Genomic DNA, 22,040 nt, shown 5'->3' on the forward strand with positions numbered 1-22,040 from the left:
TTTGTATCTTCAAGTGTGTTCTAAGAAAAATTGCTACGGAAGTGTCGGATTTAATGGTGAACAACATCATTCATACTCGTTTAAAGCCTTTTGCATCTGTTTTGTTCAAATGAGATCTCACAGCAAACAATTAAGGTTAGGGTAAAAGGTGTGAGGTGAGTTTCACTGTGCTTGACTTTTAATCTCACACACACACACACACACACACACACACACACACACACACACACACACACACACACACACACTGAATAGTAATTGGATGTCACATTGAAGCGTGCACAGGCTCATTTTCCCACTGCACTATAAATCCTTAATTCAAACCAGCGGGTGTAACATGTCTCTGAAGAATGGCGTGCTTCTTCCTGGTGAGGCTGGAGTTGACTATGTGTTGGTGCTCAACTCCACAGACACCCACCGCCCACATATTTCATTTTCCCTTCACAACGTTTCCCTGTAGAGTTTTTTTTTTTTTTTTGTGTTTGGTTCTCCTCACAAAAGCCCTTCTGTTACTACAGCAAAATTTCACTTGAATCATTTGCACAAATTATTTTTATTCACCCCTTGTGCTGAATGTTTCTCTGTGTGGCTGTTTGCTCCATCTGACTGAAATGCAACACCACCCCACTGGGAGGACTTGGCAGGTGGTGGCGGCCTTCATTTGCTTTTATTTAGTTATGTATTGCTCTCTTTGAATTTTGGAAGGTGGGCTACATAAACTGGCAAGACAATTAACAAAAATTTTACAGTAGAGTTGCCTGATGCATTAAATATCTAGAAACATGTCTATATTAACACAAAGTTCCTGTGGCTGCTGCCTGGAGTAGCCATTGCTGTTGTGGACATGGCCGTGGTGCTTTAACCTTCACCTCTCATGCTGCTGACTGCCTCCACTGTGTACTCACGGTACAGCTGTGAGCTTCAGCCTGACCTTATCTTACTTCTGAAAGCCATCTTTGCTTGCACAAATCATGTATGTTATAATGAATCACAAAAACGGGTACCACATTCTATCAAAGTACACAATGTCCTGACTATCACACCCTAAGCGTCGGAAACAAACGCTTGGTCAGCCACCCTCCACGTCAGACCCCAGATGCCAAAAGTGCCCTTTTTCGTTACTTATGTGCGAAAAGGGTTTTTTCCCTTTTGTAACTGCAGATCCCAATGCAGCGTTACACTGACGTGATTAGATATCCGCTGATGCGGCACCGAACCTGCTCGTTTATCCGCACCTAAACCATAACGTTTCACTATTCATAACCTTCCCCTCTCCCTCATCCTAACCTTAACCCTCTTGCTACCTAAAACGTTACTCTCACTGTGATCAAGCTTTTGTTTCCCATGCATTCTGACTCTGGCGGTCAGAGTCTGACTGTCAATTTTCGTATTTGCCGCCCAAGGGGAACGTTAGAACATACCATCTGGCGAGGGGGAGGTTACACATACCCTCTACTTTTAACCTCCACCGTGGTAGTTGAAACCTCCCCCTCGCGTTGGCTCGGTCCAAACTCGACCAATCACGAGGCGGCTCCCGCCGTTCACTTCATAGAGCCGGCTTTTAGAGCGATCGACACATCACTAACGTGTTCGCTAGCACGATGGTTAAGGTTGGGATGGGGTGAGGGGAAGGTTAAATAAGAGGATAAGGTTAAGGTGAGGTACAATGAGCTTGTTTGGTGTCCTGGCTGCGGACATCCCATCGCGTCAGTGTAACGCTGCATTGGGATCTGCAGTCAAATAAGGGAAAAACCCCTTTTCGCACATAAGTAACGAAAAAGGGCACTTTTGGCGTCAGGGGTCTGACGTGGAGGGTGGCTGGCCAAGCGTTTGTTTTTGACGCGCTGGGAGTGAGAATGTGTTGCCTGACTAACAGGAGTTGGAACAACTCTACGAACACAAATATTTATAACATTTATATTTAACTGAGGTATGTCTCATCATCTAACCCCCAGTCTGACAGAGACTGACTGCACACTTCGTCATTTACCACCACCCTTCACCTACAAGGGATCTGCCACACACTTCATCGCCCTTGATACACCCTTGCAATGTTTTTGACTTTTGGATCAAACATGACCTTTGTATCTTCAAGTGTGTTCTAAGAAAACTTGCTTCAGAGGTGTCGGATTTAACGGTAAACAATATCATTCATAATCGTTTGAATGACTAATGCATTATTGCATTAAGACATTAACATCAATTTGCATCCACTTGACTCTCGCGGTCTACATCACGAATCAAATGTTAGATTTCGCTACAGATTATTTTTCAAAAAGTCTAGCTTTTAAATCAAAGTCACAAACTAAATACCCAGCATATCTACCGTATTTTCCGGACTATAAGCCGCTACTTTTTCCCAAGCTTTGAACCATGCACCTTATAATGAGGTGCGGCTTTGGTCGACCAGAAAGGATGGATGCTGGAAAGTCTAGTGAAGGAATGGTTAAAGGAGTGCTACGGAAAGCACCCAGAAGGATTTTTTTCACAGTAAAACGGTGCTGCTTGTTTTCCCAGCTTCACCCCGGGATGATGACAGCAACACGGAAAACGACACTGACATCGCAACAGAAAAGGTAAGTGACGAAGCTCTTCTGAGGCTGTTCAACTCCGACACTGAAGAAGATTACTTCAGTGGTTTCAGTGTGCAGGAGGACGGTGAATAAACTAATCAATAACTTTTCTGTTTTGTTTGATACTGATCAGTTCAGTTACGTTCAGTTAAACTACGTTTTCAATTCAGTAGATATCTGCGGCTTTTAGCCCGGTGCGGCTTATATTGAGGTGTGCTCTATAGTCCGGAAGTTACGGTAAATGCTCCATCTGTGAATGATTCTGATTCCTTACACACGTAAACCAGACATCAGTATGAAGTATTAGCTAGTGTGGTACTTTTTCATCAATACATTGTGCAGTACACTTGCAGCCATTAATATAAATAGAGCTACCTGCTACATGCCACCCACTCACCAACTGGAGCCTAAGCACACATACATCTTTGTAGGAATACCCAATTAAAGCACACTATCCTCTTCATTTGTTTTGTGTTCCTCTGTCCACCCAAGCATCTCTTTTTACTTATTTTTTCACCCTAGTTTTAGCGTTGGCTCATTTACACCGTTACTTTCTTCCCTCTTTGTGTAATTTTCATCCAAATGAGTAGCCATTTGAATTATAATTGGTTCCTAAGCAACCATTTCCACAACTTTCAGTGCAGTACTGTCTAGGAGTGTGTGGAAGAAAGGTTCAAACTAAGTAAGATAAGTAGCAACTAATACGCTGTTGAACAAACATGATTAATGTAGACCTGTGTTTGTGAGTTGGGAGGTGGGACGTGTACCCAGGGCTGTTCAGACACACTGAAGATGAAAAATAAAGCTAGGGACTGGAACAGGGTTAGCCTACAGGGTAAAAAGGTTACAATCAGAACAGATTAGACAACGGCCACTTTTTAATAGGTGTACTTGTCTGAACTTGTGCACTCACTTGTTCTTGAAACATCATCAATATCGGCCCAAGTACTTTTCTAATCCTACGTGTAGTTTAAAAATGTTATTTACACTTTTACCACTACCGAATAGTCTTCTGACGTATTTCTTGTTACTTATGGGCGCAGCAATCACTACCGTAGACCTACGCTACCTGGTGCATGTTTGCTGGATCCCCCCCCCCCCCAATAGAAAGAATAGGAGAGCCTTTGGGAGCAGGTGTACAGCGCCCATGAAGTCACGCTCAGAAGACCAGCAGGGCAGTCTCAGATTAGCTTAGGTCAGGACAGAACCGGAAATTCTCCACAGTTCACCATCCTGTGTTATTGCAGAGCAGCTGAGTTTGCCTCGTGGAATTTTGTTATTAGGAATTTTGTAATTATGTAGAACTGGAACATTGTGGAATGTGGCACCAGAGACTTTTGAACACTCCCCTGCAATGCATTTATAATGTGAACACTTTTCTTGTCTGTGTTTTTCCTGAAAAACCTTTGTTTTTGAGTAGAAATATGATGAAATAATATTTAAATATTTATGTTTTTGACACAATTTATTTAGGCATGTTAGAGACTAAGGCCTAGACCACACGTAGCCGGGTTTTTTTTAAAACGAATATCCGCCCCTCCAAAAACTTGCATTCACACCACCTCGTTTTAAAAAAAAAAAACTCTGTCCACACGTACCCGGATAAATACGTTGTTAAGGACATGCCAGACCTGTAGGCGGCAGTACTTCCCCCGTTCTTAACCTCGTCCTTCGTCTGTGGTCTTCCGCAAGGAGCAGTAATTCCGCTTGCAAAAACAAACAAGCAAAAAGCGCTTGGACAATTGATAAAGCGAGCGCAGCTCTGAGGGCATCCATGCTGTCGGCTAGTGTAAACACAGGTCGCACACGTGATGTCAGCATTTTTTGTCGCGGAAAGTGACGTTGCGGACCTTAAAACTCCGGTTTTGTCCGTCCACACGCAGACCCCCAAAACGGAGAAAACGCAGATCTTCACTTTGGCCAGAGTTTTTAAAAAGATCCGTTTTCGTGTGAAAAAACTCCGTTTTCGTGTGGATGACAGGCCAAAACGTAGAAAAATATCTACGTTTTGGCAGATCCCCGGCTACGTGTGGACAGGGCCTAATGTTTAGTGAGCATTTTTATGTATTTTTTTCTGCCTCCTTGATTTTTGTTGCTGATTTTAAAAAAATCAGGAATGTGATTCGAAATTTCGAATGTTCTAAAGCTTTATTATTATTGTTTTCAAATAAACTGTCATTTTTTATTTATCTGCCCATAAAGCATCATTTTGCAAGGAAGAAAATGGATAAGAAACATGTTAATAGTAAAAATAAAATACAAAATACCTCGTTATAAATATGCACCTTCCCATAAGAGGTCATGCAAATCTCGGCTGGCATGCTCTTTTCGCCACAACACCTGTTAAATTGCCCCCCCCCCCCCCCCCCCCCACACACACACACACACCACCAAAAAGGAAATTCAGCAGCCGTCACTGCGAGTGACTTTCTCACTACTGTCCTGCGAGTTTCATGGCTGTTGCCAGCTAGGGTTCAGTGCCAGGAGATTCTAGAGGACCAGTGAAGATGAGTCATACACAGTACGTAGTAGATGAAGAAATCTCATAACAAATTTGAGTGGAATAACGTTGGATCGCTCCTGTTTTGGGCTTAAAATCTTTACAAAACACTGCACTGTTTTGCTGAATGATGTCGAGTTACACAAATGCTAGTGCTGCGGGTTCACAGATTGTACACAGTGACTACATTCTCTGTAGCTTGTTTGAAAAGAGAAAAAATGACAAATGAAAATAATCTGTTTCAATCTTCCTTCCTACCTGATGGAGACTTTAGACTGTTTTGTGATTATTTCACAGTAAAATTCTAACATTTTCTCCTTTCAATTCAGGTCATGTGGAGACTAACACTTATTGTAAAATTGGCATTTCTTGTCTCACCCATCCATCACTGAACACACCTTACCTTTTCAGGGTTCCTGCTTGTTTGCCAGGCCTATGAAAGAACTGACACTTCAGCAGTTCTGCAAAACAGTAATCATACTGAAGGTCTCTTCAATCAAAGTAAAACCTTTAAACACCTAAGACTTTACAGACTTTCTTCCTCTCCAGATCTTCCTCAAAATAGCCAACCTGATTGAAAAAAGCCAAGTCAGTCACAAACTGAACTATCTAATCAGTGGGTCTTTGCTCTGGATCATTAAGACGCCATTGCTGTACAGTTCATGCTGGAGGTCACCTTAGGAAAAACTCCTGGTCTGGTTTATTATTCATGAAGTTATTATTTTGAAAAAAAATTCTTTTAACTTCAAATATTCTGCATGACATTAAAGTAAAGGGTGTTGGTTGGTAGTCCTCCCATCTAATCAGACAGAACAGGAGCTGCCGCTCAAACACTTTGAGTTTTATTTCATTTCTCAGACATGGAGAAATAAATAGTCAGTTTGGCGAACAGACACCGTTTGGATGTTTAATGGATTGTTGAATAAAGATCTGTAGGATTTATCTTAACATCTGATCAGAAGCCGAGCAACACTGCTATGTGTTTGTTAATGGGACTGTATCAATTTAGTTTTCCACAAGTTAGTGTGTGTGTGTGTGTGTGTGTGTGTGTGTGTGTGTGTGTGTGTGTGCGTGCGTGCGTGCGTGCGTGCGTGCGTGCGTGCGTGTGTGTGTGTGTGTGTGTGTGCGCGTGCGTGCGTGCGTGCGTGTGTGTGTGTGTGTGTGTGTGTGTGTGTGTGTTGGCAACACATTCTCACACCCTAAGTGTCGGAAACAAACGCTTGGTCAGCCACCTTCCACGTCAGACCCCAGACGCCAAAAGTGCCCTTTTTCGTTACTTATGTGCGAAAAGGGTTTTTTCCCTTTTGTAACTGCAGATCCCAATGCAGCGTAAAACTGATGTGATTAGATATCCGCTGATGCGGCACCAAACCAGCTCATTTAACCGCACCTAAACCTTAACGTTTCACTATTTATAACCTTCCCCTCTCCCTCTCCCTCATCCTAACCTTAACCCTCTTGCTACCTAAAACGTTACTCTCACTGTGATCAAACGTTTGTTTCCCCTGCATTCTGACTCTGACAGTCAGAGTCTGACTGTCAATTTTCGTATTTGCCGCCCGAGGGGAACGTTAGAACATACCATCTGGCGAGGGGGAGGTTACAAATACCCTCTACTTTCAACCTCCACCGTGGTAGTTGAAACCTCCCCCTCGCGTTTGCTCGGTCCAAACTCGACCAATGACGAGGCGGCTCCCGCCGTTCACTTCATAGAGCCGGCTTTTAGAGCGATCGACACATCACTAACGTGTTTGCTAGCAAGATGGTTAAGGTTAGGATAGGGGTGAGGGGAAGGTTAAATAAGAGGATAAGGTTAAGGTGAGGTACAATGAGCTTGTTTGGTGCCCTGGCTGCGGACATCCCATCGCATCAGTGTAACGCTGCATTGGGATCTGCAGTCAAATAAGGGATAAACCCCTTTTCGCACCTAAGTAACGAAAAAGGGCACGTTTGGCGTCAGGGGTCTGACGTGGAGGGTGGCTGACCAAGCGTTTGTTTTTGACGCGCTGGGAGTGAGAATGTGTTGGACTGCTAATGTGAGTCAACAAGTTACAGAAAAGCATCAAAGAGCAATGTCTTGACCAAAGCACATATAGTGTGAGTCTGATTAATAAAGGTCAATACTTATGAACTGTTATGAAGACGTTTTTATGTCCTATTATGTAATATTTTTAAGGTAAGGAAACTCAAGCTGCTTTTACAGGACCGTAGCGTTTGCAAAATGGGATTTGCAGCGGCTCCCTGGGGAGGATTTTGGCATTTATAGTAGCAAAGCTGAAGCTAGAATAAACTGCCATCAGGCACCTTTCAAACCAGGACGGGATAAAGGGAGGTCGCTGACCCCCCCCCCCCCCCCCCACCGCATGTGACGTACAGGGTCGCGCTTTCAGCGTCAGACGGAAGACATGTCAGACTGATGAAATTTCTTTTTCAGGATCTTTAGCTTTGATGTGACCTGCTTTTTGTCCCACTTGACACCCCACTTAGCCAGTGTTTTCACCACTCTGTCGAACAGCTGGCTGTCCCCCCCCCCCCCCCTTAAAAAGGCGACTAATCTTTTCGTCTGCTCCCACGGTCAAAAGCTCTATTGTCTCTGCGTCCATCCATGTTTATCTGTGTTTATATCCCTTCCGGCCGTCACTCGGCGCTCAGTATACGTCACTAACGCGACCACCCTCTTTTGCAGGGGGCCTCCCACAGTTGCTCCAAAGGGATTAGCGGGGCTGACACGCGTTTAGCCATCAGAGGTGAGGGGCTCATGCGGCAATATTACTACGAGGCTAAGTGCATCAGAATCGAGTTTTATCACCTTTCCCCTTTGCTCCTTGCCGCATTTACGAGACCAACAAATTTGGATTTATCACTCTGTAATGACACAATGGTCTGTCTAATAAAAGAGGCTATAGGAATATAGATAGTGTATTTCTGTGCAAATGGCATCATGGTGATGCACTGAAACACAGATGTAAACCTGATTTCTTCTGCCAACAGGTTTTAAAAGGGTTTCTCAACACACCATAACATGACATTCATGAGCATTTCACAATCATTCATTTAAGACACCGCAGATAAGCTTCTTGGTTCACCCAAACTATCATGAAAGCAGCCATCCATCATATTAGCTGCATATCTAATACCCTCCATGATGATGGGTGGAGCTGAGGGTTTAAATCCTCTTTTCCTTCCTCTAACCTTTACTGTGACTCCTGTGGTGTCTCTTCCTGTTTCCCCCAGAATCATGGGGATGATTTAAGGTAATCATGTTGCTCTAGAGAGCACTTGCAGGCTGATGTGTGTGTACATAAACACACCTCAACTCTGTGGGTCATTTAAAATATGTGGAACAATTGTCAGCAGTATCAATAATATACTGGGATCCAACAGGAGGCTTTGTTAGGCAGTTTGGGGACTCCTGTTTCTTCAGTGTAGCTTTAATGCCCCGATGGCCTTTGTTCATTTATTTATTTACAAATGAACAATCCCCTCTGTTAGTAATGAAACATAGCATTGAGAGAGTTGTTATGTGGACGATGGCCAAATTATATCTAAGAAAAGAGGCAGATTAAGGACAAAGATGTTAATAAAAAGCAAACATTCTCTTTAATTAGTACAAGATCCAGGTAGAAATCAACAAAGTTGATCAATGGAATGATTATTAACAATAAGTCGGACTTTTCATGTTAGTGTACTGATACTTTATGGTTACATGTGCGTTTATTCGAAGCAATTCTATCGGCGTGACAGAATGCTTAGCAGAGACTTGGGTGGCCGTCCCTCGTCCTCTGGTGGGTTCAAGAACTGACTTTCAGCTGCAGAGATTTGGTTTTAACAAAACCTCAGAACACGCCCTCTCAGTGTCAGAAAGCTTGATGTTATGGAGTAAAGACATGTTAGGTGGTTAACCTTTACCCTGGATACACCCTCTGCATGAGGTGGTTAACGTGCAAATGACCTTCTGGTTTACTGAACACACATTACTGATTATCATAAATAATAATAAATATTATTACCCAAAGCATAATAAGTCATTTCAGTAATTAAAATACATTTATACTGAACCTAGATGATTATTTATGATGATTGTAATAAACAGTAATAAAGTCAAAGAGTTTATTAAAATTATTATTTAAAAATTATTATTTTGAAATCTTGAAGTGTCCTTCATCTTGGGACGGAACAGCAGCAGATAAAGATGTTGTTCAGCAGACATCACGGCTCCTGGGTTAAAAGGACAAAGTTCCAGCTCGACCCAGCTTGACCCAGCTGGGAAAGTGTGACTTTTGGGTCACAAATATCAGGCCATTCATGACACTACATACATGTTTTTAAATTCTTGTGTTTTAATGGAGTAAGTGCGATGGCTTTAAGTTTTATTGTTACATATGCTCATTTATTGTGTTTTCTTATTTTTTGCCATCGTGTGTTTCGTATAACATCTTGCCAATGGACTACAGTTGAAAATTGGCCTGCTGACTATTACTGGCACATTTACAGAAATGTTCATTAATGTACACGGTCCTTGAATTAAAAAAACACTGATGAGTAAAACCACGCATTTTGCATAATTTTAATAACTTATGAAGCACTCCTTTTTCAGATTTATATTGCAGAATTTAGCCTTTCAGGATCAAGGCTAGCCTTCAAATGCATGGGAAATTGGGCAGGGACTATGGGGCAATTACACTCAAGGTAACAGAATATGAATTAAAATGTGTCAGGCTGAGGGAGGAAATTTGCTTGGGCTGCAAATGGTAACCCAACTCAGCCGCAACTGACCACAGCTTTACCCATCATCAGCATGTCCTGTTATTAAAGATGCATTAAATTCAATTTTACCATCATTTTGAATATGTGTAGTGATGTAATAAGTCTTATCGTATGAGCTCAAGGTGTAAATGTAGGTGCTGGTCACAAAGTTAGAATATCATGACAAATATTAAGAAATACTGAAATTGGGTTTTTCATTAGTTGCCAGTTATAATCATCAAAATTAACAAAACAAACATTTCAAAGATATCAGTCTGTCTGTAATGAATGACTAATACAGAAAGTTCACTTTTTGAATGAAACTACTGAAATAAATCAACTTTGACATGATATTCTAATTTTAGCACCTTTAGTATGTTTCTAAATACACAGTGATGTATTGCCGCAATAAAAATAGAAACATGTACGACAGAGCGAAAGGAACGCACGTAATTAGCCGATTGTTGACACTGCAAGATTTTATTTTCCTTTTGAATATTAATAAAGTATAATATAATAGAAATAATGCAGAACAACAGAATAGCAGCAGAATTTGACAATTTCTTCTATGAAGATATTTCTTGAAGAGCATCAAAAGTAGAACTTAGTTTCTCTTTATCTGTCGGGAGCTGTCAGTAGCTTCATTAAAGCTGGAAGTGACAGGCTGACTGGGCCTTTTCTAATAATTACTCCATGCCAGAGCAGGGAAGTAAAGGGACATCACACTGGAGATGTCCACTTTGACCCCCCTACAGGCCTAGTTACATGACAGCGAGACTAATCCTCTCTGCAGACAGACAACTAACTTGGTAAAAATAAAAATAATATAAAGCATAACATGAGAAGAAAGAGACAGGAGAGGAGAGAGTGGGAGATTTTAATGAGGAAAATTAGAGGGTGTGGAGATGCAGAGCCTGCTGGTGATGAAAGAGGAGATTAGGATGTGATAGAAGGAGAGTAAAAGAAGGTGGGAAGGGAGAAGGATGTAATGCCTAAGGGACAAGAAAAAAACAAAACGGAAAAAAGGGGTGGTGGAAGAGGCTGAGAAAGAAGAGTGTTGATGAGTAGAGATGTTTTTTTTTTACAAGGAAGAAGTTTCCCCAAGTTTAAAGAGACCTCAAAAGTTAGGTAGAACATGTCTGCAAGGGCTGATCATATCTGCATAACACCCCCAGGTTGGAATAAGGACATATTTAGGAGGAGAATCAGAGAGCTGCAGTACTTTTTCAGTGGGCTGGCCCCTCTATGTGAATGTAAAGAGTGGGAAGGAGTGAATTTAGCTTTATTTAGATCCCACAGAGATCCATCCTCCTCCTTTTACTGAACAGATGGCATGCTTTAAAGAGAAGAGAAAATTCTTCCTATGTCTTGTTGTGACATTTCACTCTTTAATGGTTAAGCTGTCAGGTTCCTCTTCTAATGAGAACACGAATAAAAGCGGAGCAGAAATATGAAGAGTGACGTAAACAAAGACGCCGAGCAGGAGTCAAATAAGGACACGAAGGTAAAATACGCATGGCGTGGATCAAAATGTCAACACGATGTTAACAAGTGTGTCAGCAGAACATCTAGTTTCATTAGTCAGATAAAGGACTGTCAAATACTATATCAAAACGACACCAGTCATACGTGGAACCATATGTGTCAACGAGTTAAAGCAACTACATTTGTGTTGTTTTTTTTTTAACTTCTTTGATCAAATAGAGACGTATTATTCTTGTAGGTTGTGCACAAACAGGCTGTAGCTGAAGCTCATCACAATGAATGTTTTAGGTGACACATTTTCTTTCTTAACAACTCTTTATGTCAGGTCTGATTTTAATTAGAGTTTCAAAAGATCTACTGTGGCTTTACAAAACCTGAAAAACGGTGTGCCAATTAACCCCAAATGGCTCACTGTGACACGTGCATAATCCAGGTTAACAAGGAGACTTGACATCACTTGAACCACTTCACCTACCTGGAACAGTTTAGTTCCAACCAAAAATCAGCTGGAATCCTAATAAAATTATCATTTTAATGTATAGGGCTGCTGCAGAAAATAGTTGGTACAATGAATGCTGGCCATGTAAATGTACGAATAAAAAAGTAGATCTAGGGAGGAGTTAAAGGATCTCGGGTTCTTGTTGACGAATCAGAGCATAATTGTGTGGACTGCTGTTGCGACTACAGTGTTGGGGGTTGCACCGGTCTGTCGTAGTGACGAGAGAGCTGAGCTGAAACGTAAGGCTCAATCTACGTTCTCATCTACGGTGACAAGTGCAGAACCTAACCCAAGGCAGTGAAACGAAACTGAGTGAGATTTATATGAAAAGGAGGAATAGTTACTTTTTGAATGTCGGTGGTGAGCTGCAGAAGAGTCGGAGAAGCTGTAGCTCGAAGAGTTTCCATCCCCCGAACTGGAGAATTCAGACTCACATAGGCTACAGCACTGCTCTGTAGGACGACGCTGTTATCCTGAAGACAAGCACAGACATATTACAAGTTAGCTTTGTTTCATGCTGCTGGAGTCAGCTGGTCACATTATCACTAACCAGGGGTATTTCTCAATGTCAAGGAACCTTGCCAAGATGTCTTGGCCCCGCCCCGGTTGCCTTGGAGATACATCATCAGGAGCCGCCAAGACGTGTTCCAATTGGTTCCAATGCTCATGTTCTACCGAGGCATGTGTTCTCCGTTTGTTAGCCGTTTAGCTAGCTGAGCAAGGACACATGGGAGGTGTCTTGTAGCCTAGCCTTGGCCAAAAATTACCCACAATACACCGCTGTATTTTCAAAAGGATGGCGGATCAGAAGCCGGCGGCTACTTCGGGGTCAATTTTCAAGTTTAAAAGTAAGTCAACTAATTTAAAATGCTTTTTTTTAGATCCAAAGAAGTTATCTATTGTTGGTTAGTTGCTTAGTAGTTGCCGCTTCGGTGGCTAGCGGGTAGTAACTCACTTATATTTTTTATTGAACAAACATATACAGAATTTAAAAAGTAAGTCTCTTAATATATTTATATTGAAACTAATACATATAAAATATAACATTATCTCCCGTGTCACATGATGTTACTTGACCGCCGTGGAAGCCGCGGTCACGTGATGCAAGTCTGTTCCATGTAACCATTTTCTTTGACCAAGGAAGGACAGTGTCCTCGTAAGCAAGGCGCTTGGCCTCGCAAGATATCGCCTGGCAAGGCAAGGCGCCTTGACATTGAGAAACACCCCAGTGTAACCTCACGTAGATTTTACCAGAGGTGGTTCACATGAAAATCTTTGTGGTTTAACACCGAGTGGACCAGATCAAAAGATTCTAGACTCTAAGGAGCAAGTGGTGGAGTGACAACATGGACCAAGCAAGGTAAATATAACAATGGTTTATTACCAGCATTTATAACCCACTTAATATATAACAAAGCGCTTTGTGAAATAAAATAAAATGAAATAAAATAAAATAGTAAAATGAAATGTCACCAGTCTGTGTTTGTTCAGTCAGTCAGTCAGCTTGACAAATGTTCATGAAATCCTTGTCAGTCAGATCTTGGGGTGAAGTCGAGTTCAGGTGAGTGACAGACCAGTTAATCACCGGCTTGATGGTTCGGTTGGGCTGGGGCTCGCCATCCAGAACTGGAACACGAATCTTCAATTCACCGAGGTGAATCAATCCAAAATAAAAAACCTGACCAAGAAAAGTCAGCTTGGTTTGCACGGGGTTTCCCCAAGGGTAATTCACGGCAAAATCACGGTCTTCGGACCTCTGTATCTCGAACTTGGAGTAATTTTTTTCAAGTAACGGCTGCTAGTGCATCCTAGTTTGCTCTTCACGGCAAGTGCTTCCTCGTCAGCGTCTCAGCGCGTCTGAAGGCAAGTGAAAGCTGCGTAGTGAGCAGCAGAAAGTGCTAAATTCTATTGGCTGATGCAATAGCTGGCTAGCCACGTGATTGGTTAGTCAGTTGCTACCTGAATTTTACTGGAACTTTCTATTTACTCGATTTTAGCCTTTCTTATTTGACTATTTTCAACAAGTTTGTATTTTCTTTTTTTTTTTCTTTTTTTTAAAACTATGAATGTATGAATGTTTAGATTTCTATTTATCTTATTTGGTCTTTTATCCTGTTTTAACTGTTTTGTAAATTTCCATTAAAATTTCATTATTCATTCTAATTGTGTAATGATGTTACTATTGTAATCTGGGTTTTACACCGAGTTACACTAGACCTTAGCAAGACATTGCCTTTGATCATTCTTGTCAGCTTCACTGTTCTATAACTGTTCCATAACTGTTCTATAATGCATTTTTAGATTATTTGGATTAAACAAAAGAGTTTAATTTAAAAACTTACATAAAACCCAAAACAAACAAACCCGAGAAAACCCTGCATGCTGCCTTGGTTTGCTTTGTCTCAATCCTACATCCAACAAAGATTTCTCCTGCTGTGTGTGCTTTTCACTGAATAAAAGTCTTAATAGAAATCATGAATGTTTTTACTGTGAACATGATTCTTTCATTGTTCAGCCATGAACCTGAACTATTTATATTGACAAGCTGAAGTTATCTCTCTCCTTGAAGTGGAAAACGATTGTTACTGAAGCATCAATTATCATATCTATCTTTCTTCACACAAACAGGTGGCTGTTTCACTAGCAAGTAGAGCTTTTTGTAACATCTTCACGTGTCACCCTGGGAGTCAGTTAGAGACATTTTGCCAGACTAATCGAAGAATAAAGTAACTTATTTTGGACTTTATCTAACCAGCAAGGTTTCAAGTGGATGTTCTATGTTTTTCACAAGAGTCCTGTGAGAGTACATACATGGAGGGAAACTGGGATCAGAACAGTAATGTGTTGATTGGCAGCCATGTGCTCTGTTTCTAAGTTATAATAAAACCTCACCTTTCTGCATCTACAGTCATGAAGAAACAGACTTTTTTTGGGGCGACGGTGGCACAGGAGTTAAGTGCTCGCCCCGCAATCGGAAGGTTGCAGGTTCGAGCCCCGCTCAGTCTGTCGCTGTCGTTGTGTCCTTGGGCAAGACACTTAACCCACGTTGCCTGTTGGTGGTGGTCGGAGGGACCGGTGGCGCCAGTGCTCGGCAGGCTCGCCTCTGTCAGTGAGCCACAGGGCAGCTGTGGCTACATTGTAGCTCATCCCCACCAGTGTGTGAATGGGTGAATGACTGATTGTGTTGTAAAGCCTTGGGGGGTTCCAGGACTCTAGAAGGCGCTATGTCAAATACAGGCCATTTACCATTTACCATTTACTTTAGCATCTAAGGTTTTATTCATCAGGACATAAGGGATTACATCTGGTCTTTACCAGGTAAAAAATATCTAATTTAACCACAAAAGTAGAAAAACAGACAACATATTTGCCTGTGTTATGTTTGTTGAGGTTTGTGGGTATTTGAGTATCAGACTGAGCTCTGGACTTTGAAATGGCTTTTGACTTGTAATCTGGAGCTGTTGGGCTCCAGTGATAGAGTTTGTAGGAATTGTTCCCAATGCTGCATTCACATCTTCGAGGTTATCTGATGGCACTTCACTCAGACGTTGTTGGCGTTGGGGTCGATTGGTGTTAATTTGAGCTGTGATCTAATCTCTCAGGTCAGTTGCTGCCTCGTTCAGCATTGTTTCACTTATTGGGGCTTTCTAAATGGTAAAATGGCCTGCATTTGATATAGCACCTTCTAGAGTCCTGGGACCCCCAAGGCACTTTATAACACAATCAGTCATACATGCATTCACACCCTGGTGGTGATAAGCTACTTGGTAGCCACAGTTGCCCTGGGGAGCGTTGACAGAATACTGGCGCCACCAGTCCTTCCAACCACCACCAGCAGGCAAGGTGGGGTAAGTGTCTTGCCCAAGGACACATATGAGCACTTAACTTCAGGACCCTACCTGACAGATAGTGACACACAAACACAGTCACACAACCTCACCCACATGCGTACACATAAACACACCCAAACCAAAGACACACAAGACTGCATGTCAGAATCAGAAAAGCCGGGTCGGGTTTTCACAGCATCTGTCTGCATTCCTTCATCCACCCTCACACACTCCTCATACACACCCTACACCAGGGTCATTCAATTCTGGGCCTGGAGGGCCGGTATCCAGCATGTTTTGGTTTCAACCCTGCTTCAACACACCCGATTTCAATCAGCAGGTGATTAACAGGCTTCTGCAGAGCCTGATGACCTGCTGCACAGGTGATTCATCCACTAAATCTAGCGTGTTGGAGCAGAGAAACCACTAAAACGAGCTGGATACCGGCCCTCCAGGCCCAGAATTGAATACCCCTCCCTACACACTCTGGTCCCGGTACTACTGCACACGGGGAACAAACATTCCTGGACCCAGGAGATGGCCCCGTTGTTACCAAGATAACGATGAGCAGGCAACTCGCCCGACGCAGGGCAAAGTGACCCACTACCAAACTAAAACTAAAACAAATTGGATAACTAAATTGTGACTAAAATGAACAAGAATCTTAGTCAAAAGTCTAAAACTCAATTAAAATTAGTTGTCAAAATCAACACTGCACTTAGAGCGATGCACTCCAGGTAAATGCTGTGTTTTTCTGGACAACGTGTTTACACCAGTCGTATGCTCTGGATCAAAACATAGATACAACTTTTGTTTTCCTGAGGCGTGAGCTCTTCTAGAAAAGCAGAGGCTTTTGATCAGCAGCATCTGGCTGCTGTTTTCCATCCTAAATCAGTTCAGTTCAGTTTATTTATATAGCGCCAGTTCAAAATACAAGTCATCTCAAGGCACTTTATAATGCAAACATTTGGAAGCAGCAACGGTGGACTTAAAATTTAACAACTTTTCTATTGTGGCTTCTTGTTTGACTTTGTAATTGTTTTTGTACACTAGAGGTTATATTTGAGTCATTTTAGAACCTGGTGAGGACCAGATAACATTTTTATGTATCCTGATGTTTAAAACTCAGCAATTGTTAGAGGCGGAGCTTCCCCATCTGCTTGTACCAGTGTTTGAACGAACTGTCCACTACCTGTGCCTCTTCTAAAGGCAGCGCTACACATACATGATATGTGAGAGGTAGACCAGGTTGTGCACTTAAAATGTAAATTATAAGTCTGAACTAATTATCTTTAGCAAATGTTGGTAAATAAGAATATATACTGTTAGATTATCACAGACAAAACCTAATGGATCAAATTCTGCCTTCTTAGTTCTATGTGTCTTCTCCAAAAGCCTTTAAAGGTATCGCTTGTGTTCTTGTGCTTGCTGACCTTCCCCCACTCGTACGACCCGATGTTCCCCAGAACTGAGCCTCCCCAAGAGCAAAACACAGTGGTCCTGTCTGGCACCCATCCTCGTTTGGTCTGGTCCGTTAATGCTTCAATGAGTTGATTCATGATGGCAGAAGTCCCGCCTCCCTGGTCGCTGTCATGATGGCTGCCTACCAAAACATAGCGATCTGAAAACAATTAACAGAGTAATACGAAATTATTTTCATAAAAACCTTAAAACAAGTACAACAGTTAGTTTTTCATCCTCTGTTTTTTGTCTGACCATGCTATCTGTTTCAGTGGCCTGCTGTGCTAGTATGAAAGGAAAATCTTTTTAAAATGGTTCCTTTGAAGATCCAAATCACAATGTGCACATTAAACATAAGCAGATTTAAAGAGACAACCCCTGAGCTGATATTTAAAGAAAGCAAAAAGGTTCACTAATCTCAAATTTCAGAGGAAGAGAGTTCCAGGGCCTTGGAGCCGCAGAAGAAAAGGCTCTGTCTCCTTTGGTTTTCAGTCTCACGGGGCCTTAGTCAGAGGACCTCAGGGACATCATGGTGTAAGGATCAAAAAGGTCACTGATGTAATCTGGTGTATGGCCATGCAGAGTGCTCTCAAAGTCAGAACCAGGATCTTTGAAATGTGCATGAAAATTGCAGTAGTAGCACCCTGAGACTGATCTGTATACTGCAGTACAAGAATGTGGCTTTCTCATAACCTTGTCAAATCTAATGCAACTAAAACAGAAATTGTTTTTATTGCACATCTGGACATCCTTCTTTCTTTTGGGTGACAGTGGCAGAGGAGTTGCAGGTTTGATCCCTGGTAAGCCTGTCTTTATTGTTGCGGCCTTGGGCAAGACATTTAACCAGCCGTACCTGCGGGTGTTGGTCAGAGGGACCAGTGGAAGCTGTGCTCTTCTGTCAGTGTGCTCCAGGCCAGCTGTGGCTACAATGTAGCTCATCACCACCAGTGTGTGAATGAAATACGGGATGTGTTGTAAAGTGCCTTGGGCCTTGGAACCCTAGAAGGTGCTAAAAACAGACCATTTGCCTGTTAACTTCACTGTCGCCTCCTCCCCACAGGTCGAGTCCGTCATCCTCAACAGCAGCCTCCTCCTTAAGGTTGGTTTATGCTTGACGCGTCCGCACGGCTCCGCGCGGAAAAGTTGCGTCATTTTGCATCATTTTAACAACCACGCCCCTCCACCGCGTCTCCGCACGGCCCAAGATTTCCGCAACGCGCACCTCGGAAAATTTCTAATCACGCGGACGGACCGACGTGGAAAAAGAAAAACATGGCGGACCGGCAAGAACTAGTATGGCAGAGGTTCGTAAATACAGACATTTGTATGATTCAGCTCTCAGAGATCACCGGGATCAACATGTTGTTAATAATTCTTGGAGAGAAATAGCTCGCACTGTCGGAAAAGACGAGGACGCTGTTTAAAAATGCTGGAATGCCATGTTGTAAACAGTAATTTCTACTTCTACTATGGTGTAGTGTTGGATTCATGCAGTAGAGCTCCATGCTGCCCCCTACAGTTTGGGAGAATATTGGCTCACCGCAGAGACGAGCCGCATGAACCATAAACGCTGCGAGTTGTGAAGCGCGTTCCATCCGCGAGCCGCATCACCACGCGGAAAGTGAATGCGTCAAGCATAAACCAAGCTTTAGCATGCCTGAACACCACCACCTGGTTTGCCCTCCTCCACCTCTGTTACATCAACCTTCTCTGTCCTTTTACTTCTACAACACGGTCAGATGAAGTCACTGCCTTGGTTACCTCTCATCTGTTACCATCATGTGCTGCTGTTTGGTTTACCACACAAATCCCTCTACTAACTCCCGCTGGCCCGCGTCATCTACAGAACCCCACATGCCCAACACATCACCCCAACCCTCAAGCAGCTAAATAAGATGAGAGGCTTTTCTATTCGAGAGTCTTGGAGAGTACTTATAAATCAAATGTCTTATTATAAAAATGATCTCATCAAATGGAAATTATTACAGGAGTAAACAAACTAAATAAAATCGGGTTTACATGTCGAACTGCATCAGAGCAACTTGACATGGGAACAATGTTTTCATTAATCAATTAATTTGATCAGCCGCTGCCAAATGTGAACATATCATGATGTGATGTTAATTTTAAAATTTCTCCTGAGTAATAAGATGCTCTCCACCTATTATTGTTGAATGTTCTCAGTCATGCAGGTCATAGTGATCACGGCATTTTTTTCACATCCTTAAAGGCGTTTTGCTTCTCATCTGAGAATGAGTTAGAACCGTCAATTTCAACTGGAATGAAATGTAGTTTTTACCAGATCCAAACTCCTTCATGAAAATCAAGTAAAGGTTCCAGCAAAACAAAATGACAGTATTTCAAAACACCAAACTGGGTAATTTGCTGCATAGCTGGTGGTTATCACGTTTCTTAATTCCAACAAGCAAAAAGCTGCAAAAACCAAGTAAAACATTCTTACTCGTTCACACAGCAGAGTGTAAAGCAAGGAGGATTTTATTTGAACACCTAATGATGCACACCTGTTGCCACCATCATTGCTATGCTTAACATCTATGCCCACACAACTACATTAATTATGTCAGTAAAATGGCCACCAGTGGGGAGACGGGGACAGGCTCACCACAGCATCTGTTCAAAATGTAAAATCATTCATGTTTTCTAGCTGTGTCGTCCTCCACTGATGATGGATGTGGAGTCAATTGCAGTTTTGGGTGTGAACTGATTATAAAGGTTTCAAAAGCTGCTCAAAGCTGACCAATATTAGTACAGGAGTATAATGATGTCACAGAGCTGCCAACTCCATTTAAATAGCAATGTCAAAATTAGGCTAGCTGCTGCTAATTTAGATGAACACAGCCTCGGAGAGTCAGTTCATGTAGAGATCGTACTCAACCAAGCATCTCTCTGTTGTTCTTTTGATACGTTGCTGTGTGTTTAACAACATGAACAAAACTAGTTACGCAATGAAGCGTTGGTGTTAGATATCAAGAACGAATAAGGGGCAGTATTTTGATTGCCATTGTACATTGCTCAGCAAAATGCATTCTGGGAACCTGGGAGACACTTCACCCAGCAGCAGAATACCCAGAAAGAGAGATGTTTACTGTGAAAAGCTGTCAAAGGGTGAGATCATGGACGTAATTTTTTGGGGGGACAGGGGGGACATGTCCCCCCCCCCACTTTTTCCAAAGTCAAGGTTTGACCCCTGTACTTTTTACCATCCAAAAACAATATTACGCTATATTAAATTGACACTAGTTGAGCTCTAGGACCAAGCAGAAAACAACCATTTGTGTTGAAGCCTGTTTCCCATTAGAGCATACTGTAAAGATCCCCCCCCCCCCACCCCACTTCTTAAGTGAAAATTACGTCCATGGGTGAGATTAGGGCAAAGAGTGAACCGGGGATTGTGTCTTTTAAATTTTAAGTAGCCAAATTACAACAGTAACAAAACATAATATAGCATCTAATCTTGACTTTGGTTCCAATAGCATTTGTTTTATGTTTTATACATTTGATAATTAAATTGTTTTAATTCCACCAAAATGGGAAAGACTTTAGAAAAAAAAGCATCACACATTAAAAGCCAAAATATTAGATTAAAGTTTATTTGCAGAAGTCTGTGCCATGACAGTTTGTATTCTGCAACTTTTTGCCTAAACTTATTCCTAAATGTTCTCAAAAATTATTCTGCTCATCTATTTCAAAAACTAAGTGCTGCAATAAAATCAGTATTCTTACCGGTTGCATCACTTCCTGATATGGCAACTAGAGTAAATGAAGACCCAAAGAAACTAGTCTCCTCCCCCTAAGAGCTAACTTACATGGAAACAAACATGAAAAAAGCAAAACATTCCTCTCATACTGCCTATAAGCTGTTGAACTTACATCCATCTGGAAGAAAATATTTACATTTTATTACGAAACCTAAATATTCTACAGCTGAATTCCCCCCGGCATCAAGTCGCTAAATCCCCCCGCAGCATTGTGATGTTTTTCTTTTTACATAAAATAACAAATCTTATCTCAACTCATCTCAGAAGACAATCAGACTTGACCATAGGGTTGTGTGTGTGTGTGTGTGTACACTTTTCTTCCTATGTTTAAGTGGACACACTTTGACTGTGACCTGTACTCTATGGACATTTCTGCTCTGTGGGGACATTTTGCTGCTAAGTACCCTAACACTTGGTTTTGGAAGAATGGCGTTAATCAGCTTTTAGTTTAGGTTAGGGTTAGGAATGGAACCCCAGTGGTTATGGTTGGGCTTAGGGTTTGGATTAGGCATAGTGGAGTGTTGAAGCCCATTTCCCATTAGAGCTGTCCATAAGCTCATCTATTGGCTTTGCTGATACTTGCTAACGTGTGATTGGTTACTGCTGCACCTGTGTACTTGACAGTTCTGTATCCCTGGCATTGCATAAAAGAGCCTCTAGACTGGAGTTTTATATGTATATTTGTATACTTGCTGTAATGATCCCCAACCCCCGCCAGTCCTCATGCCAGTGGTGTCCCCCCACTTCTAAAGTCAAAACTACATCCATGTGTCTGTGTGTGTGTATGTGTGTGTTTGTGTGTGTGTGAGAGAGAGAGAGAGAGAGAGAGAGAGAGAGAGAGAGAGAGAGAGAGAGAGAGAGAGAGAGAGAGAGAGAGAGAGAGAGAGAGAGAGAGAGAGAGAGAGAGAGAGAGAGAGAGAGAGAGAGAGAGAGAGAGAGAGAGAGAGAGAGAGAGAGAGAGAGAGAGAGAGAGAGAGACTTTGTTTTGTCTTGCTTGTGAATCTTTGTATTGGCTCTGTGATGAACCAGGAACCCATCTCTTGCCTGTTTACTGCTAGGATAAGGTCCAGTTCACCTCAACCAGACTGCGTGAGTTAGTGCTTCCATGTGCATGAGCAAGCAGTATTTCTAGATTTATTCTTTTGCTTATCTATCTACAGAAATAAA

The 22,040-nt window shown here is 42.1% G+C and overlaps 1 protein-coding gene across 6 annotated transcripts in view; it reads right to left on the minus strand.

The window, feature by feature from the left end:
- Nucleotides 1-22,040, minus strand: part of LOC107387348 (inactive N-acetylated-alpha-linked acidic dipeptidase-like protein 2) — a 661,429-nt gene that overhangs the window by 186,899 nt on the left and 452,490 nt on the right. For all 6 annotated transcript variants that reach the window (XM_054749605.2, XM_070545852.1, XM_054749607.2 and 3 more), the window contains 2 exons: nt 17,067-17,254; nt 12,148-12,276 (listed from right to left, as the gene is read on the minus strand). In XM_054749605.2, coding sequence (XP_054605580.1) covers nt 12,148-12,276; nt 17,067-17,254 — 317 coding nt within the window. The remainder of the gene's footprint in view (nt 1-12,147; nt 12,277-17,066; nt 17,255-22,040) is intronic.

This window comes from Nothobranchius furzeri, chromosome 16 (genome assembly GCF_043380555.1).
Source record: "Nothobranchius furzeri strain GRZ-AD chromosome 16, NfurGRZ-RIMD1, whole genome shotgun sequence".
Lineage (NCBI taxonomy): Eukaryota > Metazoa > Chordata > Actinopteri > Cyprinodontiformes > Nothobranchiidae > Nothobranchius > Nothobranchius furzeri.